At 43.2% G+C, this 25,755-nt stretch overlaps 1 protein-coding gene across 1 annotated transcript in view; it reads left to right on the top strand.

Annotated features, from left to right (window-relative positions):
• The first annotated feature begins 525 nt into the window (after positions 1-525).
• The window catches only part of TMCC1 (transmembrane and coiled-coil domain family 1), a 70,678-nt gene continuing 45,448 nt past the window's right edge, over positions 526-25,755 (top strand). Inside the window, 4 exon segments of the mRNA XM_030458286.1 lie at positions 526-581; positions 2,117-2,359; positions 9,227-9,283; positions 11,988-12,698. Coding sequence (XP_030314146.1) covers positions 12,153-12,698 — 546 coding nt within the window. The 5' untranslated portion in view covers positions 526-581; positions 2,117-2,359; positions 9,227-9,283; positions 11,988-12,152.

The raw sequence follows: 25,755 nt of genomic DNA, 5'->3' as shown, positions 1-25,755 counted from the left end.
CCATCTAAAATATGTACAATACGGTATGACTGTTTCAGGAGTTTCTATATGGTCATAAAAACCCTGAGCACGGTAGATTTAGGCATTAGGAAGAAATTCTTGACCTTGAGGGGTGGTGGGACACTGGGACACCTTGCCTGGAGCACCTGCGGATGCCGCATCCCAGAAGTGTTTGTTCCTCCAGCAAACGCACGGTCACAAACCACCCTGCAGCCCGGTTCCACCTGTGTGTCCTCCCCGCAGCACAGGCAGCTCTGCCGCTGCACGCCGAGGCTCAGGGTCACGGCAGGGCCGGGCACGGGGACACGCGGGACACCCCCGCAGAGCCCCGCATGCCCGGGGGGCGGGGCGGTGGCTGTGGGCGTGGCCTCGGCCGCGAGGAGGAGAGGTTGATGGGCGTGGTCTGTCGCGTGGCCCTATCCCCCGTCGGCGGACGTCGCCGCGCGCGCTGCTCCCCGCCCCGCCTCTCGAGGCTGCGCGCTGACGTCGCGCGCGCGGCCACGGCGAACACTCTGGCGACGCGCGCGCGGGGATGGAGCAACCGCCGGCGGCGCGCGCGGGGCCTCGGCTCGGCTCGGCCGGTGGGTAGCGCGAGACAGGGGGCCTAGGGGGGCCCGGGGGGGCCCGGGGCGTCTGAGGGGAACCCTGCGGCGGGGCGGCGGGACCGGAGCTGCAGGCACCCCGCGGGGCCGGGCCGGGGCCTCAGCCGTTGCCAGACCTGTTGTTCGGCCGCGCTTTCCCGCCGCCCCCTTTCCCCGTGGCCGGTTCGGAGCCCTCCCGGACGGGGTCTCCCGCCCCATTCCCCGCGTTCCGGCCCGGTGGGCTCGCGGGCGTGGATGCCGGGGCGGCGGGGAGGGGGCGGTGGCGCAGGTGCCCCTGGCGGAGGGGTCGGGGCGGGGTCGATGTCCGCCCTACGCGGGGCCGTGCCGGGCCCGGTGCCGCCCTGGGGCCGCCAGCCCCTCCCGAGTCCGCGGGCCCGGTACGTGCGCGCAGAAATGTCTGCAAAGGCGCTGCTGGGGCGGGCGGGTTCGAGCCGGGGCAGCCGGCGTGCCCAGCCTGGCAGCTGTGACACCCGGGGGCTGGGGGTCGCCTGCGCCCGTCCCGCCCCTCTACCAGCTTGTGGTGAGGTAATGGAGACCCTGGTTATTTCACTGTGTTGGCATGTAAGCGAGCTCCGATCTTGGTGTTCTAAAAATGGATTTTCAGAGACAGGCCTCTGGAGTAGAGAGCTTCAGGTTTAGCAGTGGCTTCTGAGCTTTACAGGTGCCAAAAGCCATGAGCGTTAGAACTGGAACTGCTTGTCAGCTGAACAGTGTGCAGCTGCTATGGCCAGTGATACCAGAAATACCCCATGTGCCTTAGTAACATCTACCAACAAGAGATGTACAGTGGGTTCCATCACTTCCACTACAAGATTTGCTTAGTGAGGAAGCTTGAAGACACTTCATGGTGGGCAAAAGGTGTGAAGGTATAAAGATCTGAGTGGAAGTGTGGAGGATGGAAGTAACATAAACCACCCCATCAGGAACTGTGTTCCTCGGCCATACACCTTAACATCAAATGTCTCTGCAAGGTGGAAGCCCTTAGTAGCACACTTCTGGGCTACAAGCATGACCATTGAAGAAGTAATGCCCTCAACCTGAGCAGTTCAAGAATGTCCTTCTGTGTCTGGGGAGCCCTTTAGATAAAGGGCTGTGTTTAGGTAAATGCTGTGTTGGACTTCCATCACTCTCTGTGTTGGTCCTTGTTTTAAACAGCAGCTTAGTTCTTCAACTTGACACTTGTCCCACAAGCATTCCTGTGTGAAAATACATAGTGAACACTGAGGCATCTCCTGAGCAGCCTACTCTGGTGTGATGCTGTGCTTTATGCTCTGTTGTGATTAAGCAGTATCTGAATGCTTAGAGAATTTATCTCCTTGAGATTGTTATGTTGAAGTACTCAGAGTCTGAGGTATTTTCAGAGGTTGCTTCTAATTTTAAATATGTCAAAGCTATCAGAAATGCTGTCTTTCAAATAAGAATTAATTTTTTTTTCAAAGGAGACTCTTAGTTGTGGTGCTGTTTTGTTGGTTATCAAATGTTAATGCTGTTTGTTCTGTTGTTAATTTTGGCAGGTCTTTCTCCTCTACAAAGAAGCTTTGTTGCCAAGTTTTACACTGAAAATGACCTATGCTACTGACTGCAGCTGTCAGCACATGTAGAAGCATTCATATATCTCCTTCCCTCCCCTGATTTTCTTGTTTCCTGTGGAATTTATACTTCCGAGTATTTTTAAAATTAAACTCAGTTGAAGACATTTGGATTACAACTGTGAGCATATCTATGCAAAGAGTCAAGCCTGCCTGAGCAATTTTGAGGTAGGTATGCCTACCATGACTTATGACAAATGGGAAGAAAAGGCCATCTGGTGATAGGGTGAAGAGAATTCTAGGTTTCTCTATTTGGCTAGATAAAACATTCAGATGAATTGAGAAGATACTTCCTTTGAAGTGGAAAGCATCTTCAGTGAAGGATGGAAAAGAAGTAGGCCTTGCTTGCCCTCCTGTGCAAAAGGCAGTGCACAGCCTTGTGTTGACAGAAAGCAGCAGCCCCATAGGGCAGTCTGCCTGCAGTGGACAGAGCTGTGTGGGCTCTGCTTTGTGACTGTGTCCCAGCTCTGTCCCAGGTGACAGAAGATGGAGAGAAGTTTACCAGGTTGCACAGCTGTCTTTTACCTCAATGCTTTTAGCTGTACTTCATATTAAATTCTGAACCTGGAATGAGGAGGTCAGCATACTTCCTGTGGATGGGCTAAGAGGCCAGTGTGAACTGATACCATCTGTTGAGTCTCCTTTTGTAAACCACTTGGAAATGGTTATGTTTACTGTTTCTGCTAACACTCCAGAGCAGTCACAATGTTACCGTGTAATTGTGGGTTACAGGAAAAGGTACCCAAGAACATCTCTGCCTTGCAGAGGAGTCTGATTATTCATTAGTTTTGTTTGTTTAAAGGAAAACTAATATGCTGAAGGGAGATACCTGACAGTCATTTAGCATGCTACATTGCTGCACAGTACATGTTTAGCAGACATGCTTTTTTCTTCAGAGGTTTTGTTCACCAGCTACAGTGATTAAGCTGAGAGATATTGGAGGGAGGCAGATCTAACCTACCCAACAGGCTGGCTGAACACATGGTGCTGTTCCTACAACAGGGCGGGACTGAACAGACGCAGTCCAGCTCCTGGAAGCTGTCACGGGCAGTGCAGTGCTGAGGTTGAGAACGGGATCCTTTTCTGCACTGCTTGTACTCCTCTTGCCATTCTCTTACAAGCAGCGCTGAGATCAAGGGATGAGACCTTGAGAAATATTTGTGCTAAGCAGGCAGAACTTCACGTGGGGGTCTTTAAAAGCATTTCTCAGTCTAACCTGGACATTGTTACTTGACTGTGATGTTCACTAAAATATCATTGGACAGAAAAGTATTTTTGTTTCCTGTGAGCTGCTTTCATGAAAATAAGCACCAGGACTTAAAGAGTGAAGTAATTTGCTGAGCTGCCCGTAACTATCTTGGTATGCATTTCAGGTAGTTTATCAGGGACTTGGATTCTTAGATGCCTTAGGTGCAAGTAGATGCCTTTTTTGCATAGAAATAAGTTATGATCTCTGTAATTCTATCAGTTAAAAACAAGGCATCTTTCTCAAAAAGGTTTGCCTAAAAAGCTCTATGTCCTCTGTAAATTGAGGTTGATCCACTTTTGTAAACATTATTTCATGGAAAGTATCTTTTAAGTGTAGGTTGCAGTAACTGCAGGTTCATTATTCAAACTCATTACTAAAAGTAAGCACTAATCCGTGAAATGGCTAGGAATTTGATTATAAGATTAAAGTTTTGATATGAAGAAGTGATCTGAAAGACGAAGTTGTGTACACTGGAGAAGTGTTACCCTAGAACTGCCCTACAAAGTGTTAAAAAGGTTCCAAAGAACATTAAAGGGAACTGAAGTATTGGGAAGCATGGTAGTGCCATTTATTCCACTTGTCTGATGGGTTATGATAAGTTTGCAGATGCTTGCTTACAGTTTCTTCACAGATAAATTTGGCAAATTTCAGTATTTTTCAGATTTTTGTGAGCTGGTTGGTCTCCTTTAAAAAATTCCTTAGTGGCCTGTCTTTGTTCTGGAGTTTTGGCTGTAATTTTCCTGGAAGCTAGTTGCTGTTGTGATTATCTTGTTAGCAAATAAATGTGGTTTTCATTATTTCCAGGTATGTTAGTTTAGAGCAAAAAGACTGTAACCTTTTCTGTGCTTGATAGAAGCACTGCACCCGTAGAGGCTCAGTGTCTGCAAATCACTGCCTGTGGCAGAGGGCTGGAGGAGCTTTAGTAGGTCACCTAGTGAGGTGTAATATCACCATGGGGGTGTGTTACTGCAAGTGAGGCTGAAGAATGGTTCAAATGTGTGACATGGAAAAGGAGCAATTTTTGGTCAGGATCTGTTATGACTGAACTTGCCTGATATGGGCCATTGGTGACTGTCTGACTAGCAAGGTGGAGGTGTTGGTGGAAAACAGTCCTTTATAGGTGTGTGGGGATGTGGTTCTTGGCTGTGTCAGCTTCCAGTTGGTGCAGCCTCTCCCTCCTTAGCCTTCCTGCTGCAGCTGGGTGCCACTCTTCCTGTTCAGCTCCTCCCACACTGAACAGTGGTTTTGTAAGGAGCCATTAACATGGGTCCTGCTTGGTTTAGGCTCTGGTTATAAGCTTGCATCTCCTCAGTGGCAGGTAAACTTTAGGCTGATTTCTGATGTCTTTTTGTGTTGCTTTAGGTAAAGGTTTTGTGTTGGTTTTGGTGTTTTTTTTTCATGTGGACTCTGCCATGAATGTGGGAGGAAACATTCTGATTTTGGCTGAGGCTTTCAATGTATTACTGCTTGATTCTCATTGGCAAGCAAGTCGTCAAGCCAAATTTCTTTATACCAAAATCATAGTTAACTGTTGTCTTTGTGCAGTTGACTGTGGAGGTGGATGTTGAAGAGCTAGTGTATTTGTGTGTGGCTGCTTAGCTGTGCTATGTTTGCAACTTGTATGTGTTGTCTCTAGACATACTAGAAGGACCTATAGATGGGCATCTGTTTTTATTGCTTATGTTCAAAAAGGGTAGGCCTTTGTTTCTTCTAAAAACATACTGACTCAGTTCTATTGTTGCTTGTCTCAAGTTGTGCTTAAGCAGCCTGAGACATGGAGAAGTGGCTATAATGAGTCAGGTTAAAAACACATTTATGCCTGTAGGCAGCTGGTAGCAGATTCTTAGGAATAAGTGTAGGTAAAGAAAGTGTGGGTAGGGTAGTATCTTACTGGTACATCCTTTCAGCCTCTGTCAGGCATTGGCTGAAGGATACCAAGCAGTGTTTAATGGGCAAACTGAACACCTTGTTTGTAGCAGTGCAGGGAGGGACTTGCTAATACTTAATAAGAAAAAAAGAGCCATTGAAACAAATCAGCCCATATTGTGGCTGTTACTGTTATACTAATATAATTTTGTAAGAATTGCACTAATTAAAAGCTCCCTGGACTAACTGAAGCTCAGGGAGGACAGTTCTCTTCTGAAGAGTGAGGATGGGACTGTTGTGTCATGAATATGGTATTTGGAAGCAGTGGAGCAATGTAAGCCATTGGTGGAATTTGTCTACCTTGCTGTTCTCTCTCACATTTTAAGCAGTATCAGTGCAATGAGGCATCAGGTTTTGCAGCCTGTGGGCAGGTTTTTCCAATGATAGTGGTCTTTATACAGTAGAGCTTTACAGGTATCCTTCATGGAGGGAAATGTCACATGAGATGCATATTGCTTCTTTTGAATCCATATTTCATGTCTGTAGAGAGTGGTTAAGGTACATAGTTTGGAGCAGGTGTGCTAAAGGTCTGGGTTGTAGTATAGGGGTTAGCAGACTTTTCCCCATTTCAGGACTGAATATAATTTGAGTCACTCTTTGCAAATGGTTTTAAGTCAGTCTTCTACTTTGTAACTCATTTGATGCTAAATGTCAGTGGAAGGCTTTCATATACTTAATATATGAAAAGTTCATATATCAAGACCACCTGGATCAATGGGAAAAACATTGGGATTTTGCTGAGCCAAAGGAAACCTTCCTTTGATTTGTCTTTTATTCTCAGTAAGTTGAGCCAACACTTCTGAAAGATCAGAGAATTAATACTGGTTTTGAGTCATCAGGGGGAGCGTTTTACCACTCTGTGCCAGGTTAGTTCTACTTTGTTCTTTCACGAGTCATTGTAAATATGATACTTTAAAAATTCAGGGCTAAATGTACATGTTAAAATTGCATGTAGTGTAGGTTGGTGGTAGATTATATCTTTCTTTACAAGCCTCATAATTTAACTTGCTTTAACTGTCTTATAACTCCAAGCCTGGAATAAACCTTTCTTTTAGAACTATAGGTGCTAAATCTTGCCAGCTTCTGTGCTGGCATCACAAATGAATCTGCAAGGAGTAAAAATGAGAGCCCATCTCTTTTTTTGTGAATAGCATGCTTGAAAGTCTCCCTGTAATGCCTGAATGCCTGAAAAAGCTGTAGTGTAACCTTTTGTCTTCCCTTGGAAGTGAAATAAAAATACCTTTATTTTTACTTTGTGGTTCACTTGTTCCTGACATTTAAGTCAACTTTGACACACAGCAAGAAGCAGCATCTTCTGTCAAAGAGGCATTGAGGATAAGAGCACCTTTGATCTCTTCCCCCCCTGCCTCTTCCTCTCCTGATGGCATGGCCTAGTAATGTGTTTTTCCAGAGGCTGGGGAATCTGATCCAGATAATGCAAATATTAATAGCAAAAGCGGATGGTAGGAATGCAGCTGACTGCCGAAATACTTGAGATGTTTCAAGCAATTAAATTGTTACAGGAAAGATTTCTTTAAAGAAGAGGGGGAAGCTAAAAGAAACGGAATTACTCCTTCTCAGCTCTGCACATGCAGAGTTCATCTGGTATGTGAAGGTAGACTTTTACTGTGGCTGTATGACTGAACAGGCTGAGTACAGGAGATACCTCCATAGCTGTGGCCTTAGTCATGTTAGTGAAACAGTTGTCTGCTGCAGTGAAACTGGAACAGATTGCTGCTCCATATCCCTGCAATAGTGAAAACTGATAAAGCAGCCTGAAATGGTTTCTTCAAACAACTGTGGCTTGTTTTGGCAAAGGACTCAGCACTTGAAGCTGCATTTTAAACATGGCAGACACAAGTATATATTTCTGTAGCAGATTTTCCTTGTCACAGTCCACATGACAAGGGAGCTGGGAGCTTTCTCCATCACTGCACTGGGATGGCAGCAGGTTGTGCCAGTGACCACCTGCCACTCAGTATTGTTTCATCAAAAGTGGCTGGCTTTGGGCCATTCCCCTTATCTAAAATCTTAAACTCAGAACCTAAACAGAAGTTTAGCTTGCTTTACACATACTTGAAGCTGTTTTTTTCACCTTGTCTCTCCGAGCTGCACTATTTAATATGCTGAATTTTTCTGGTTTTGTCTTTCAGTTTGCTTTTTAAACCATACTGTGTTCTCCCATGGAGTACTGTCAGGGCTGTGGCCAGGAAAGGGGCTTATATATCTCTCTCTGTTCTCTTGCTTCCCATTTTTTAAATTTTGGACTTGACTAGGGTTCCGGGAAGACTTGGGTGAATTTTGGAGGAGGAGGGAGAAGAATTATGTTGTGTAAACTGCAAGTATCCTTTCCATTGAAAATAGTGTTTTCTGGTCTTTTATTTCCCTTGTGTTCTGCCATCTTGTCAATTTTCTTTGTGTTAATTCTTTATTTCTTGTACATCTTTTCCTTCCATTCTTGTCTACTATAGCTCTCTATTCTGACTTTTAAAAAACTGTTATAATAGTTAAATGTACCTGTATCTCTGGGTGTTGGGAAGTCATTTTTGTGGATCAAATTCTTCATTACTGTTGTTCTTCCTCTTTGAATGTTTTCCAGACCACAGTCCCCTTGAATTTTACACCCATTCCAGTTTCTCTTGAGTTCCTCTTTCTGGCAGGATTAGTTGTGAACACCCAGAGCTTTCTCTCTGTACTTGCTTTGCTGCTTATTGCTGTTGAGCAATGGTGCCTTTAAAATACCTTAATCCTTCTGTGGGTAGAAATCACTTGATAGGGCTCCCAGTTCCAATAGTAAGTGGTTTTCCAGTGTGTGGTTTGGCCCCTCTAGTTTTTCTCGCTAAACTGATAGCCTTGATACAGAATCCATTTTGGGGTGAGTTTCTGGAAATAATGTGGGATTTATCAAACTAAGTTGTCTGTTTCTTAATAAAAATAATTTGTATCCTGAAGCAACTGGAAAGTGGCTTGCTGGGGGTTTTTATGGGTTTTTTTTTGTTGTTGGTTGGTTTGGTTTTTTTGGTTGGTTAGTTAGGTGGTTTTTTGTTTTTTTGTTTTTGTTTTTTGTTTGCCAAACAGGTGTGATAGAAAGCATCTACTTAAGTTCTGTGCCAGCTGGGAACTACAGCTCTATTAAACTGACCTGCTTATGGAGTAACACAAGCATGGGGGTTAAGTTCCTTAAGTTGCACTTAAGCATTAATGTTAAGGTCTTCAAATACAGTAGAAATAATAGATACTTGAAATATTCTACAAAAAGGCAAATGCTCTGTTCTGTTTTCTTTTGTTGAAAAATGAAGGGATTGTTGCTGTGGAAGGCAGGGTCTGGTGTTGTTGGCCTCCTGGCAGAGGTTGCTGTTAGGCACAGTGGTGGCTCAGCCAAGGTTACAGAGGTGTCCCTGTGAAATAAACTGAAAGGTGCTCGTGTTTCAAGATGCTCACAGTTCTCACGTTCTATTAGTGAACTCCAGATAAACAAGTTGTTTGACCTGTGCCTGGAACATTTGAATGACTAAATAGGAGTAGAAAATAAAACCTGTGTGAACCAGTCTGACCTTGCAGGCGAGAGCCCTGAGATCTGCCTGTGCTTCCAGTGCTCACTTGGTGGCCATAAACACTTAGAAAAAACGCTCCCTCATAAGAATTTCTTGATTGACTTTGTGAGATTCAGTTTTAACTTCAATTGGATTTGTATCCCTTCATTTATTTGAAAGAGTTTAAAATAGCCTAGCTCCCAGAAGGATTTGCATTTAAATGGGGAAAAAAATGTCTAGAAGTTGGAACCACGCTCACATTGCTGATTATGTACATCTTTCCTTCTATTTTCAAGAACTGCATCTCATACTCAATTTCTTTTGCAGTTTTGTTCAGTGGAGGGACTGCTGTATGTCAGCCATGCTAAAGGGCAAGTGATGGAGGTAAGTACTAGTTTATATATCCTGTTATCTAATACTGGTTGTTTTTTCTTTTTTTTGCCAGTTTCTCCTTTTGAACTGTTCTGTTTCCCATTGCTGCTGTGAAATAATTGCACAAATTAAGGACTGTATTAGTATGTTCTGCGATGTAATAATGTTATAACATCTGTTCAGTCTCACTGAGTGTGGAATTGTGAATTTTAATGTATTCTCATACAAATAAGAAAAGTTGTCTGTTTTTGAACTTCATGCTATAACGTACTCATTTCCTCCTTCAAACAGAATATAAAGGTGGTTTTAATTGGGGGTGGGAGAGGAGGAGCACAAAACTAATGCAAATAAATGTGCTAATTAACTCTGCTGACTCACAGTTCTTCACATTTATGATCAGTTTTTTCCCCACTAGGACAAGTAAGTAGTTAGATGGATCTTCATAACAGATACAGAATTTGAAAAGCTCTTTTCAGGCTCACAACAGGCTTGTCATATGAAATGTGAATAGATGAATGACCACAAAGCTCCCTATAGGAGCTTTTTCAAGGTTAAGATGAGTTGTAATTTCAAAAATCAGTCACAGAATACACAGGGGTAGCAGTGACTTGTTTGTGAGCTGACTGTGAACTGATTTTGTTTCTGGTTTATAAATTGGCATAGGGCTAATTTGAGCAAGTTAATGGTTTCCAGCAGTTAATGCCTGGATCTCTAGTCAGGCTGAACTGGTTTTCTTTAAGATCAGCAGTATTACCAGTGATGATCTGGATGGAAAGCATTCAGGAGATCAAACTGAAACTGGTTAGAGGGTGTATTGGGGCATCTTTGGTATGAACTGCAGTTCTTCAGGGAGTCTTGTCTGAAAAATGAAAATGGAGGAAATTAGCTAAAATGAAAAAGGCAGCTATGGGTTAGCTGACAGGTTTGTGTTTTATATGCCAAATAATTTTGGAACTCTTGGCTTTTAGCCAGCGAGGTTTGTTCACATTTGGTCTGTTTGATGGAAAGGGAAAATACAGTTGTGCCTTTTTTTTCCCCCAAAAGTTAAAGTGAGTGGAGACCTGCAATTCAACTTTCTGGAAAACTTGTTACATGAGAAAAACGAAATAATAAGGAAGAGTGAGCTCAAAAGTCAAAGCATGATACTAGTCATAAATGCACTTTAAGTCATTTAAGAAAGTGTTATATATGTAAAAATAAAAGGTTGTATGCACCTTTTTTTTTTTTTTTCTGCCACAGAATTTATGCATGAAAATGGGTAAATATGTTACATTTTCCTGGGATGTAGTTTATTTCTTTGCATTTAGTGCAGCATTGATTAAACTGGCCAATATATTTAAACTCAATGCTTCTAACATATTGGAGGTACTGAGATAAAATCCTGTATGATTTCAGTGTTTTGCTTTCTTTAAGTACGGAATTTCATCTTGCCTCCAGCTGATTGCAGCGACATTTGAAAAAAAGAGTGTGAGGCAGCTCTTCTGATATTTTTGGATGCCAATTTGGAAAGCATTTTGGAATATCTGTTTAACCCATTGTGTCAGGTTTTGGATGCACAAAATTGAGAGAGCTCTAATTGTAACTTCAATGCATTATGTTTCTGCAGCTGTTAAAAAAAAATGCTCTCAAATTCCAAACATACGTTGCATTTCAAATAAAATTAGTTTTTTAAAGCACAGTCTTCTTTCTGCCAAGATTGAGGTAGACTTCCATGACCTGATTTCAGTATTTATAGAAGCCTAATCAAAGCTTTCTTCTGCAAGAAAACAATGATCAGCTTCCAAGCATGTGATCTCATGGTGCTGATGTGAAACTCTTTCAGATGTTGTGCCCTTCCCTCCTTCCCTCCTTCCCTGTACTTATCCAGTAGCATGTTGCTATATAAGCGCTCAGCTGCAATGTCTATAACCAGCTACTGCCTGAGCCCTGCTGGTAGGTAGAAGTTGAGCTCTTGGAGAAAAGCTGAGCGTTTCCTCTCAGCTAGAGGCTGAGTCGTACATCCGTGGTGCTGCTCCCTTTCCGATTGGTTGCTTAATCCCCTTTTAAAAGGCATTCTTGTTTTCTCTGAGAACTATGGACAAGACTCTGCTAACTGAAACCATTTAATTTGCCTGTTGTTGCTTGAAGACAGGTTTTCTCATCTAGTTTCCAGGGCCATCAGGAGATGTTGGCAGTAATATGCCATTTCTTACTATTTGGAAATGTATAACTGATTTGGAAGGAAATGTCCCGTTTTCTTGCATATATTAGATACTGTGAAGTTAGGTATTCTACGGGAACATCAGGTAGGCAGAGCAGACATTGCATTTGAAGCACAAAATATCAGATCTTTGTCAAGGAAGAGAATTAATTCTGCCAAAGAGACTAACATGCTCTTTGGAAGTTTAACCTCATTTTCTGTTAGATATTATTCTGGGCTTGTTTTTAATAAGCAAAACCCCACTGTTTCCTCCTTGCTTACCCCCCTTTAGAGCAGCTTTTTCACCTTTCTTGCTTTCCTATGCTCTTTATGCTGAGCTTCCTCCCCTAGGCAATAAATGACCTGTCTCAGGCAAGCTTTGGCTTCTGCATACAACCTAGGTGCAAGTAATACCACATGGAGGGATGCTTGGAAAACTGATATGTTTTGTTTATGGCATGTTTTGAGCATTTGAGATTTTTTAACCCACTACTTTCTGCATGGATGTATAATAATGACTCTTTTGTTTGACATTAGATAAGCATGAGATCACCGTGGCACAGCTGCATGTGTAGTCACTCTTGAAGCAATTGCACACCTAATTGGCTGACAATCTTGGCATTTTTAAAATAAACACAGCCTTTTAAAGACAGGGGACGTATTTATGTATGAATAGTCAAGTAGACCTGTTGGGTGTCATCAATGGAACCCTCTGGCATTGAACAGTTTTGTGATGACCCTGATCCTGGAGGCAAATCCCAAGATCAAGAGACAAAAAAACAACATGAATCAGAGCAAAAATTATCAAAAATAACCCATAATGCTTTGGAGAACATTAATGTGATTGGTCAAGGCTTGAAGCACCTTTTCCAGCATCAGCGCAGGAGGTCGTCCGTCTCTCCGCATGATGTTCAGCAAGCTCAGGCTGATATGGAGCCTGATGTGGATTTGGAAAGCCAAAGCATCTGTGCTGAAATTGATGGTGTCTCCACCCACCCCACAGCTCTGAACCGGGTGCTTCAGCAGATCAGAGTGCCACCTAAAATGAAGAGAGGGACGAGCCTGCACAGCAGGCGGGGCAAGGCAGACGCCCCAAAGGGAAGCCCACAGATCAACAGGAGGTCTGGCCAAGATATTCAGTCAGGTCGGCCCAGATCGTCTTCAACCACTGATGCTCCCACAAACTTGGCCATGATGGAGATTGCTTCTTCTATCTATGTAGGTGGAGAGGAGGCCACAGCAGCAGCAGTAAGTTACTCAGATTTACCTTTGGTCTTTATTGTCTCCTTGTATGTTTCCTTAAGCCTGTTTGATCTTGTTTTTAAAAGCAAATTTCTTTCAGCAAACACTACTACTTTTCAGCTACTGTGCTGAAAAGCTGCTTCTGTGGTGAAGCATTAGTCATTTTCTCACATGGCAGGTGGCTTATTTTATGTATTTGATCAGTGAAATGAGAGCTACTTTTGAAACATGTTAGGTTGTTTGGATGGCACACCACAGCCAAACAAGGAGTGATGGGAACAGCAGCAGCCAAAGTAGTCCTCCTTAGCCGCTGTTATATAGTTCCTGCAACAAAAGCTCACATTTGCATAGATAGCTTTTTTCCTTCCCCTCTTGATTTATTGTTTATATTATTAATGTGAGGAATTCCGGTGTAAGTCAGGGGTGCTGTCAATCTTTTGAGTTGTTGAGAGGCTCTGGCTGCAGCTTGTGACTGAGTTGCAGAGGCAGGTTGGCCAGGTCTGGTTTAGATCACCATGGCCTGTACTGATACTGGATCACTGCTATCTCTTTTAGTTTGTCTGGCCTGTGTGGAGAAAGCATGTACCAAAATAACAGTCTCTGTTCTGTGATGTGTTCTTGCAAAGCTAGGCATGTTGGCTTATTGGCCACAAGGAATAGTGTTTGTTTTACCATCTCTTCTTTCCTGGATCAGTTTAGTTGAAGCACTCCTTAGTTATCTATTTATTTTTTTAAAATAATATATAAGTTTCTGACTTAAGCAATAACCCATGTTTTCCTAAAATTCTCTGCAGCTTATTAATTGGAGTACTCTGTGATAAAGATAGGAAGTGCTGTGAAATTGATTTCTGGTTCATATTCTTTATATTATATTATATTATATTATATTATATTATATTATATTATATTATATTAATTAATATTGCTGGTGTTTGCTGTTGAGATAGCATGGTTCTGAAGCTTATGTAGTATTTAGCTGTGAAAATTTGTTCTCAAATACTACATTTTCTTTGATGTTGGCTGGATGACAATGGATTGTGGTTGAATTAAATCTTCTTGATCATCCAGAGCTTGCTCTGCCTTGTTTCAGCAGTCAGATTGTTCTGTTGTCATACATTGTTTCCTTTTTCTTTTTCTTTTCCCTTTCCTGAAGCCTACTTTGAAATACTCCCAAGCAAAAACCTTTTCAGAATATTTGGCAATATAATATGCTTTCAGTGCATTTCCCTGATAGTTGTCCAGAAATTAGCATATCTTGCATTTATAGATGGTAATTAGAAAGTATTAGCAGAAATTACAATGTCACTCTAAGGCAGTAAGTAAAGTTTCCTCTTGGGAGAAGCATTCCTCTTGGGAATCTACCTGGAGCACTTTCTTAACTTTTTGTTTCTTACCAACACTTAAAAGAGGAGAAATTGTAATAAAGTAGTTAGGAAAAGTGTATGCTCTGCTAGAATACTGTGGAATAGAGGGGGACAGAGGCAGGTGGTGAGTTCCTTGAGTGATGGGATCAGACCAAAGTGTTCATTGCATTGCCACTGCTGCCAACAAAGGCAGTGCAGCTTAGTGTCTTGTTATGATTTAGAGCAGGTTGTCTCACATAAACAAAAGCATAGTTAAATCCCTTCTGTATCTTTACAGCACTAGTTTACTGGGGTAACTTGTTTTTCAGGGGATGGGATAAGCCCTTTCAGGTAAATGCGGAGAACAATGGTACTATTTTAAATTTGCCTGTAGATACATTGATGTTGTGTTAACTTGTGTTTGTATGGTTCTCCAAAATTAGAAGTACTGGATGAGCCCAATTCTGTGTGATGCTGAGGTCCTCTGCTCCCAGTGGAAATTAAGGACATTGAGTACTTTGGGGAGAGTAAATTCTTAATAATCCTCTGCACACAAAATATTTTTAGTTCACAGTATTGTTCCATTCTCTGTTCTTTCAATTTGTTCTTGAAATAGAAGGGCAAAATGTTATCCTGAACCTACAGATTGGATTTGCTCTAACACCTTATTTACATACATTTGCATGTGTAATAGTCTTTCTGCATGTTGCCAGGCTTTGTATAGAAGCTGAGAAATAAGATTGTCATAGCATGGAAAATAATGGAATAATTAAAGTCTTACTGTGACACTCCACTTGGTCTTGTATCTCAGGCAGTCTAAATTTAAATACTTTTGCATAAATCTTGTCTTGTAGAGGCAGCCCACTGGCATGAGAAATCAGAATTGTGGTTTGAAAATGACTGAGCCTGCATCAGTCTCATTTTGTTACACTGTACTTCCAAAGTTCCTGTACTCTTCTGACACTGGGAACATGATTGACACACTATGTTTGGATAGTAAATACACTTTAACCAGCCATTTTCTTGAGGTTAGATGAGCAATGAGCAGAGCAGAAGTGTGGCAAACAGCCTGTAGGTGATCAAAAAGGTAATCATGGGAGGAATCAAGTCAGGATTCTCTCAAAGAAACAAAACCATTAAGAGTTCTAAAAGAGTAGAACAGAAGAATGGAGGAAATCACACTCTCTTTAATTGAAAACTAAAAGACCTATCCACTGCTACTAGAAGCTTTTGTATAGACTTCCATAGTGGAACTGTGAAGCCCTTGGGCATTGTTAGGGCTTTATGGAGAAAATATAGAACTGACTCGATCTGTGGGCCATGGCCAACTGCATGAGTTTCACTGAGGCCAAATGCTGCGTTCTGCACGTGGGCCACAATAACCCCTAGCAGCACTACAGGCTTGGGGAGGAGTGGGTGGAAAGTTGCCCAGCAGAGAGGAACCTGGGGGTGTTGATTGTCAGCCGGCTGAACATGAGCCAGCAGTATGCCCAGGTGGACAAGGAGGCCAACTCCATCCTGGCCTGTATCAGAAACAGTGTCCCCAGCAGAATCAGGGAGGTAAGCCTGCCCCTATACTCTGCCTCAGCACCTCGAGTATTATGTGCAGTTTTGGGCACCGCAGTATAAGGAGGACATGGAGGTGCTGGAAAGGGTGCAGAGTAGGGCAACCAGGCTGATCAGGGTTATGGAGAACAGGCCTTATGAGGAGAGGATGAGGGAACTGGGGCTGTTCAGTTTGGAGAAGAGGAGGCTGAGGGGAGAACTCATTGCTGTCTACAACTGCCTGAAAGGAGGTGGTAGTGAGACAGATGCTGCCCTCTTCTCTCTTGTGACCAGTGATAGGACAAAAGGGAATAGGTTATAGCTCAACCAGGGGAGGTTCAGGTTAGGTATTAGGAAAAAATTCTTCATAGAAAGAGTGGTGAAGCATTGGAACAGGGAGGTGGTGGTGGGGCACTATCCCTGGAGTTGTTGCAAAGACTGGCAAATGTAGAGCTAGAGTGGATGGTTTAGTGGTTAGGGGCTGTAGAGTGGATGGTTGGACTCAATGACCTTAGAGTTCTTTTCCAACCTTGATGATTCTATGAAGGAGAAGTCATTATGAATGTGAAGCACCTTGGGGTTTTTTTACTGCTGAAATCCTTACGTAGTTTGCTGTCATCTGCACGTCACACACCAAGCAGTGATAGAGAGGTCAGTTGATTGATTCAGGTTTTCTGTACAGTGAATTGTTTTAGAGTATTAGGTGGAAGCCCTTGGATGACACCTTCTGGTATCACTAGGAAGTCAGACCAAGCTCAGTAAGTTTAGTATCAAATTGTTCAGTGGGTTTGTAGCTTTTTGCCTCCGGAGGGACAAACCTTTCCAGGTTGCTATTTGTCCTCAGGGCTACAGAAATTATAGGAAAAAGGTTTTGGTATCCTGCAGCAATATCCCTGCAGGGCAGCTTTCCAGACATCACTCACTCTACTTCTGTGTTCAGTGGGACTGCCTGTATCCTCATCCTCTTTCCAGTTTTGATGATCAGTTTTTATAAATATTTTTTATATCTTTGGATTTTACTTAGCAGCTTAAAATCTATATTCTGTTACTGACCACATTTAAATATATGCTACAGTATACTTCTGGAATAACAGTTTCCATTCTTTGGTTTGCTGGCTCCTCAATGTTTTCCAGTGATTATGTTGACACCATGCTTATCAAAAACCTACTAATAGCTTGCTTTTCTTACTCCTAACAACTCACACTGGTCTGGGAACCACCTATTAGCATAAATAATGTAACAATCACCCTGTGGCACCCTTTCAGTATGTTTATCAAAGTTGTGGAAGTGTTTCCCACCAACTGGAAAGAGCCTTTTAAAGCAGTCATGTATTGTCAAACACTTTTCATCAATTCTCTTGTGTTAAATACCATCCAATCCACCTGGGATAGCCACCTGACAGCAAGGTGTACAAGAACTTGGATGGATTGGTTTATGAGGAGCATTTCAGAACAGCAGTAATTTATTTTCTTTAAAACTGGTGGTGCAAACGCCTGGAGCTGCAGATGGGCAGCTGTGTGTGGCATGTCAGCATGGCTAACACAGCTCCAGCCCTGGTGACAGTCAGCGCTCTGCTCCACCTCCTTCAGCAGAAAAGCACAATCTGATGTTGGTGCTTTGTGTAGGGATAGGGTTGCCTTGTTTGCATATCACAACAAGATAAGATACTGGCAGGTCACTAATGGCTTAATTGCAAATCCAGATAGGTCAGGAGTAGGCTGAGAGTTGTTTCACAAGCTCAGAAATTAATCTTCAGTTGCTTAATTACTCTGAAAGACCACGCCGTACCAGTTGGTGCTTCTCCCTGACTGGAGAACAGCAACTTTTGTGAAGCGTAAGAGCGGCCTTGGGCTCAAAGTGTTGTTTATGGGCGAAGGGGACACATAACCTGTAAGGAGAGCAAAGAGTTCAATGATAGTATGATTGAAGTCTTACGTCTTAATCATTACTAGTCCAGATCTAATAGTTACAGAAAAAAACCAAACACTAATGCTGTTAAAATCATTATACACACACTTCTTAGTTTTTAACCCCTTTCTTTGAGTTATAGTCACCCTTCTGCTACTGTGCATCCTGAAGTAGTGGTTTCATTCTCGTCAGGCTTGGAGGTGTGTGGTTGTTACAGCAGCTGTCAACATCTGGCATCCTTCACTGGGCAGAATTCAATGATCAGGATGATGGCTGCTTCTTCCTCACCCTTAGATGTACTTCGATTTTTTTTGTGTGTGTGTGTTTCCAAACACATCTTTAGACCTTTTTCTTTTTTCTTTTTTCTTTTTTTTAAAAATATTTTTAAGTGTCGTGCAGCTCCACGTGCATCCAGATTTATTCTGTGGTGTCTGTATAGCAGACACTGCTTCTATATTATGGCTAAGGGGGCAGTAGAAACCTGCAGATGTGGAATTAAGAGGACATTTGCTGACACCACAACATGAAATGGACCGAGACAATAGAAAATATAAAGTAGGTGAACAATCCACAGTGGCTAGAAAGTAGATAGAATGACTGTATAGACATTGTGTGTCTTTAATTTCCCTGTAGTATGATATTGTGTTTTTTAGCTGAAGGCATATGCAATTTGTGGTTATGTCTTCCTCCACAAATGGCTGGTTACTTGGTTGCTCAATCACGAAGCAGAAAGTTCAAACTTCTCTAGGCAGTGCTGTTAAAACCCAGTTGTGCATCTTTTGCTGACATGGTTCAATCATGATGAAGCAAGCAGCGGAGTCACATATGTAACTGGTAGCAGAGCTGCAGAAGCTGTGTAACCAGTAGGTTCATGTCTTACTAGAATACCATCCCAGATCATCCCCAAATCCCCCTTAGGCTGCGAGTCAATTTCAATTAAATGGTGATTTGAGCAATTTGGAAATGCACTGAACAAACTTTATCTGTGTTATCTTTAATTCTGGTGATGTCATCAAAATTAAAGATAATGCTTTGTTTGCCTGTTGTTCACTATAGCAACACTGTATCTGATAGTAATTATGCTCTTGTAAAATTCCACAGCAACTCAAAAACATTTTAAGTAATTTCTAATCATAGTATTGTCTTCAATATGCATCTATCTTTTTTATAATAAATTTTGCAAAGCTGTCATGAGTGCTTTATTAAGCTTCCTGAAACTGATGTTCTGAGGTAATTCGGTTATTTAGTTGGAAATTAATGTTAAAATAATAAAACTTTGGCATTTTCCTTATACCTCCATTTGCTATTTTTTGAATGAAAAGGCAGCAGTCACTAGCGAGGTGTGGGTGGGAGTCCTGCTATCCTTCTCCCCTCCTTTCCAGCTGAGCTGTGTGTAGTGTGTCCCCATGGAGCCTTGTCACTGCAGCTGCACATTTGACACTTCTGGAAGTGGGCACAGAGATACAGGAACAGTGCACTTGGTCCCTCCTGAAAATGGGGCTGGAGAGATTGAGATAACGCTTATCGTCCCTGCGGCGGCTGGGGACACTTATCTAGCAATGAAATACAGGGTGTTCTGGAAAACACAAGTGATCATGTAAGTAGTTTATTTAACTAATGCAGAAGTAAAATATTTAAACAGTTTTGAATCAGATTTTGTTTTCCTAAGGCAACTTATACCCGGTCATATGCAGCAAGTTGTAGGCTGACAGTAACAAATTTAGAACATACAGATATATAAAAAAATAAATAATAAATTGAAAGGGTTGATACTTAGAATGTGTGTGATTAAATTCTTACTGAGCATTTCTAAGAAAAGTGATTACAAGATATTTTATACTGAAACCAACTCAATTCTAAGTATGCTTTGTGTTCTCATGAAAAGGTATCGGTCAGAAACACTTTTCTCTAAATCAAGTTAATTTAAAATTTGAACATAAAACTTGGTACTTTTGCCTCTAGGAATTCTGATGCTGTAAGCTGTTGAGAATGCCCTTCACAAGCCCTCTGGCTGGTCATTGTGTTCTTAAACGAAAGACAGGAATTCAGGGGGGTATCTTTGAATACAAAATACCAGGAGGCAATGGAGAGTGTTCTTTGGAGAGGCTGTTTTTCAGCCCCAGGAGGATGTTGTCATGGAATGCTGGCAGGTCTGGTGGTCTCAGAGGTGTGTAGCAGCTTTCCAAAGACAGACTGTTCGGCTGGTATGGATTTCCTGCAGTAGGAATTGAATGGCATGCACAAGGCTTCTGAACATAGGCTGCAGAACAAGAAGAACTGACCTTGTTTAGAGAGGGGTGTGATGCAGCTGCTGGATGCAGAATCTCCTGAGCATCTGGTATGTGCTCTGCCAGCACAAGCAGCTTTTTCTAGTGCTTCAGTCCTGTCAGTTCCCTTTGACTCTACATGGCCATTATAAAATCAAGGCCTGGTAGCTGGGCAGTATACTATCTATGTATTTCCTAGCAAAATGAGCATTTTGAAAAGTCTGAGTTACCACTGAGAGGGCAGAATGTACCAGATAATGTTCTCATAGCTGGGGTTTTCAGTACTGAATTATGCATCTATTCATGTTACTTTTGGATGACAGTTATAAAATAAACACCTCTGTTCAATAGTTTTGTAACTTAACCATGAAGTTCTATTTAGAGAACTGTACTGACCCTTCTCATAACCCTTCATGTCTCAATCGCAGATGCCTATATCTCTAGCCTCCAAGTCATTTGATGACTTTAAAAATAGGCTAAAACCATTTTTCCTTAACAAGGCAAATGTTCTGGCCTAAGTCACCTTCATTTTTTTGCTAGACTATGCAACCATGCCCAGCAGTGCAATGTCCTTTCCCAGAATATACCATAAGGAGTAATTCTGTGTGGAGCCAGAGCACAGTACTGGGATCTGTTTCTGTTTCCAGGAATTTTGCTCATAGTTATTCAGAAAATATTTTCTTGTGTACATAGGTCCATGTACTGAAGGGATCAGTGCTATCGCCACTTAAATTTAATGCAAAAAGGGCCCCCTCTCTTTTGGATTAATGTTGCAATTCTGTGTCTGTGTTTGAGTTGTATTGTAAAAGTTGCACATGATGTATAAATTCTCTGAATGCTGAGGATGCAGACAAATGTTGTTCAGGTGTGTGGGCCCCCAGTCATTTAGTAGTGGCTTGATAAATCAGCTGGAAGGAAACAAAACCTTGTGACTTTGGAGGTGTTCAGCATCAAACCAGATACTTCCTGACTTCAGCAGCTGGAACCTACTTTGCAGTGTAGAGTAGATCTTCAGTCCTGAGGCTGAAGTGGTAAAGTTTGGGTCTTGCCTTTGTGCCTTCTTGCCTTGACATCTACTGAGAGCTAAGGCACTGCTTAGGATGTTGTGTTCTGCTTTCACTCAGATGAGCAATCCATGATCTTGGTCTGAGCATATGGGTCAAGTCACTTGTCCGGTGGTAGTCATCCTTTGACCTTCTGTAGTTTATCACTATATACCCAGAAAACATTGAGCGCTTTCTGTGAAAGAATACTGCAGTGGATCTGTTCACTGCAGTGTGTGATGCTGAGAGAGATGCCATCGGGTCCCAGCTGGATGCAGCCGGTGCCCTACCTTAATGAAATGTCTGTGAATTTGCATTGTGGGTACTCAGGCTCCAGTTAGACCAAGTCTTTGCCCTGCAGACTGAGTCTGCAACCATGATACCACTGTAAATTTTAAATGAGAGCAAAATCGCAGTCATGAGGGTCAGAAATAAAATTCTAAGAAATCCAAAATGAAGATGCTGAGACAGGACTACATGAGGAATGTTAAGCTTCCCATAGTGTTTGGGGTTTTCAGTTTCCCACTTCCTCTTATTAACATCCTGGCAGATGCCTGAGGCAGTTCCGTGAGAGCTGATGCTGTCTGAAGGACACCAATTGGAAATGCACGTCTTGCTGGCATTGCTGCAGGTACCGGAGCAAAATTAAGAAGTCCCATCACATCCTTGCTCCTTTTCTGCGAGATGTTGCCGTGTCCAGCATTTGCAGATAGTGTCTAAGGGGATAAACAACAGTTTAGGGATGCAAATGCCACTCGTACCGGGACATCTGAAGAAATGAAACTGTACCTTCCTCTTTCACAATTGATCTTCATAGGTTATTTGTGGTGGGAAGAGAGAAATACTTTTCCTCAAGTATTTTCTAGTGACCGCAGCAGGAAATTGTGTGCCGGTATCCGCACCCATCGCCCGCTGCACTGTGCGGTGCGTGGGGAGCCGCAGCAGGGCCCAGCCCGGCCGCTCCCCTTTCCTATCAGCGGTTTTGGGGCGCAGGGTCAGCACCGGCCGGGGATGGAGCTTGTTCCTGCCGCCCCTGGGCACACCCCGGTACGGGGCCGTGTCTGCGGGAGGGAGAGTCCTCTCCGAGGCTGGGGTGCCCCTCCTCCGGGGAACCGCCCCCCTCTTCGGCCTGCCGGCAGAGCCCGGCCCTCCAAGCCGGGCGGGTCTGCCTCGGGCCGGCCGGGCCGATGTCCTTGCCCACCGGGAGCTCGGGGCCGTGCTCGGCCGCCGGTGCCCGCAGCCATCCCCGCAGCATCCCTGCGGAGCCCGGGCCCGGTGTGCGGGGCGTGGGCAGGGTTCGCCGGCTCCCCGCGAGGCCGAGCCCTGCCGGCGGGGCGGAGTGCGATCCGGTGCCCGTGCCCGTGCCCGCCCCCCGCAGCGGGAGCGCCCCTCCCGCCCGGCCCGCCCACCGCTCCCCGCCCCGCCGCGGGACGCCCCCGGAGAAGGGGCTGAGTGTGGGGCGGGGGCCCGGCCGTGCCCCGCCGCCCGGGGTTCGCGGGCTCGGGTGACGGCGGGCGCCCGGCTCGGGGGGGCGAGGGGCGAGGCAGACCATGGTCCAGCGCTTCAGCCTCCGCCGGCAGCTCTCCAAGGTGGGTTCGGGCAGGAGCAGCCGCTCGGCTGGCCGCGATCGGGGGCGATCCCGGGGGCAGCTGCTCCGTCTTTTGTTCTCTCGGAGACACAAAGGGGTTCCGCCTGCCCCGGGGTCTTGATGCTCCGAGGCAGAGTGTCAGCGGGGACGGGTTTTGTTCCTCACGCCGTGATTGTCTAGGGTTTTGGGAGGCAGCGGTTTCATTCTCGGTTTGTCTCGGGTCGGAGGGGGATGCACGAAGGGAACATCATCGGCCGCTGTGCTGGACCTGTTTCTGATGGGCACTGAACATGTGCTCGGTGCCCTCCGAGTGCCCACCCTACTCGGGAATAGGAATTGTCCCAGCCACACACCCGCAAAAACAGGAGGAAAGCTGCCCTCCGTCTTGGAGTACTCAGCAGCACTTGCTGTTAATACAATGTCTAAGAACAAAGGAGATGGTGTATACAGGTTTTGCTGTTTAATAACTGCGAGTGTGCTACTTCAATAAAGAAGCTGCTTTAGAAGAGAGGATAGTTAATCCCTCTATTCTTGCAGTTTTGTCAGTGAACCAATCCAGTGCATGTAGTTTGTAAAGCGTTGGGTAAAAAATCAACCCATGAATAGAAGCGAGGCTGCATAGTGCACTCAGGTAAGGACACTTATACAGAGCTGCCAGTGTAGCCCTGCTCCTGCATCCAACCATTCCCATTGAGCAGACTTGGCTCTGGACTTAGGAATTACAGTATTAATTGGGCATTTAAATGACAAACTGAGTATTCACTTTACATTTAAGATCTTCTTTCCCCTGTGTGTATTTGTAATGATTTTAAAATATATTAATCAAAATTATAAAATGCTGTTACAGCATTTAAAATAGGTCAAAATTCACATCCTGCAGCCTATTTTGGGAAAAGTTATGACGCTGCAATAATTTGCTCTTTTTCTTATTTGTGATTTTTTTTTTTTAGTATCTGTTCATCTTAAGGAAACAGGTGTGGCCATATTTAGGACGTGTGGGAAAGTGAAATTTGCATCTTTTAATGGTTTACCTTGTCTGTGTAAAGAGCTGTATCTGCAAGCAGCAAAAGTCTCCACAGACACTGACAGAGTTTAATCTTACCCTCAAAAGAGATTTGATCTAGTTAGTAATAAACTTCCTATCTAAGCTCTGTTTATATGGGGCAGCCAAAATAGCTTTAAATGAACTCCTTTGGATATCTCAATTTTAATTCTATCAAGACAGGCAGGGTGATTTGGGAAAACATTTACAGTGATGTTTTACTATTGGAGAACTGTTTCAAATTTGTTTTTCTAGCTCTCCATTTTAGTGTTGTCTGACACAATTGTGTCTTGCACTGAATTAGCAGTGGTTTTGTCAAGCCTGCTTTAAAAATTGTATAACCTTGACAGCTTCTTCCTACTTGTACTTGTAAAAGATTCACGACTTTTACAGTATGATAAACTGAAAGAAAAAACAAGCTTGGTCTGTACCTACCAAAATAAAAAGTGTGGCTGTGTGAAGGAACAATCAAAATGGATTGTGTTTATCTGGGTTTGCATGTAGATTGAGATCATTGTCTCCTTGCTGCTCTTTAGTATGGGATTGGGAAGTGCAGTTTTGGTTTTTTGGGTTTTTTTGTTTGAGTCTTTGGGACATGGGGGGGAAGGATAACAAATGGAGCTGTGAGGCACTCTTCCTCTGCTGGAGGGTAAGTATAGAAAATACATAAAATTTTGCTTATGTATTTATTAGCCAAAACATAATGACTTCCAGACTGTATAAAATAAAGTAGTACTCTATTAATATTCCTTGTGCAAAATTTTTGATACATTTATGGTTGCTGACTTAGGCTTTGAAGTTGGCAAATGTCTCTGTAGGACCTGGAGAACCTGCTCCTAGGATGTACTCGCTTCATGAGGAGAGTGGGACACTAAATAGTGTACCTATGTTACATAGCTTCAAGGTCAGAACTCCAGTTTCTGACCATATTTAATGGTCAGATTTGAGAGCTCCAAATTGAAAAATTCTGCCACCGGTAAGTATAAAATGCAAGCAAAGAAAATGTAGGAGTTCATGCAGGAAGGAAAAATGCAGCTTTGTGATACAGGGTTTAGCCTCAAATAGCTGGTTTACCTTTCCAGCAGGGCTATTTGCTCTGTGTGGCTTTGAACACATCCTTTAAGTTCTCCCAGTATCTGTCTACCTTCTATGAGTGGGGGTTAATGCCTCTTGCTTATTTACATAATGGCTGTCAAATTTTGAGATACTGTTCTGGAAAGAGCTGTGTAAGCTCTTAGCCATGTACTGTATTATGAAACGTTGGCATTTGATAACCTGTTTGCACCAGGAATTTCAGATAGCTGTACGCAGACTTAACTTCAAGTGTAACTTCTTATTTCACATATACCAAATCAGTGTTTAGCATTTGTGGGTTACTGCTTGGATTCTGTGTTAATTTGCCAACTTAAATGTGTACAACTGTTAAAATTCCAGTTGTAAGTAATCGCGCTTTTACTGATAAGATATAAAAGCAAAATACTTGATGACTTTTGGATTGGTTCAACAAATGTCTTCCCCTTAGTATCCTGAGAGTTTTCCAAGCATTTTGGTTCAGGTCACCCTCTATCTGGTACAGTTTGGAAGTCCTTGGAGGGCCTGCAGTCACTGTCACTCAGGACCTCAAGAAGTGCTGTTGCTTCTGTGTTACATTTAGTTTAGGAATTCCCTTGTTCTTGGAGTGACAGTACAAAACTGTATACAACTTCTACTCAGCTTGACTTTGTCCAGATGTTTTAGCTTGATTTATGAAAGGAAATTTGTGGAGATAAACTGTAGGTTGAACTGTATTTGAGGAAGTTTTTCTAAGTAGAAATGCATTCCCTTTCTTTTAAAAGGAATCTCTCCCCAAAGAGATTCTGGTGAGCCAAGTAGTACTTTTGTATATGGCTGAAATTTTGACTAGCAAAGACCAGAATCAAGTCAAGGAAAGAAGGAGGGGGAAAAAGTTGTTTGTTTTGTTTTTTTTTTGTGAACCTTGATGAGACTCATTTCATTTAACCAACATGTTAAATGTTTAAGATTTCAAGCTGGACTTTCTGCTCTTACATTCTGTATGTAATGCTTATCAGCATTGTCACTGGTGTGGATTGAGTTTATTTATGGGAGGGAAATGGGAGTGGGTTTTGCTGAAATAGCCTTGGAACACTGTTCCTGGAGCTTGGAGCAGTTCCCACTAGCCTGTCCAAAGGTTCTGGTGGGTGGATGTGTAGTTGTGCTGACAGCAGTCTGCACTCCTTGTCCTTGATCCAGCAGTAGAGTTTCTCTTAGTGGTGCCTCCTTTGCTTCCTCTGGGCCATGCTTCTCTTGCATCACGTGTGGTCTCGGG

The sequence above is a fragment of the Calypte anna genome, chromosome 12 (genome assembly GCF_003957555.1).
Source record: "Calypte anna isolate BGI_N300 chromosome 12, bCalAnn1_v1.p, whole genome shotgun sequence".
Taxonomy (NCBI): Eukaryota; Metazoa; Chordata; class Aves; order Apodiformes; family Trochilidae; genus Calypte; species Calypte anna.
This window is presented reverse-complemented; position numbering and strand designations above follow the sequence as displayed.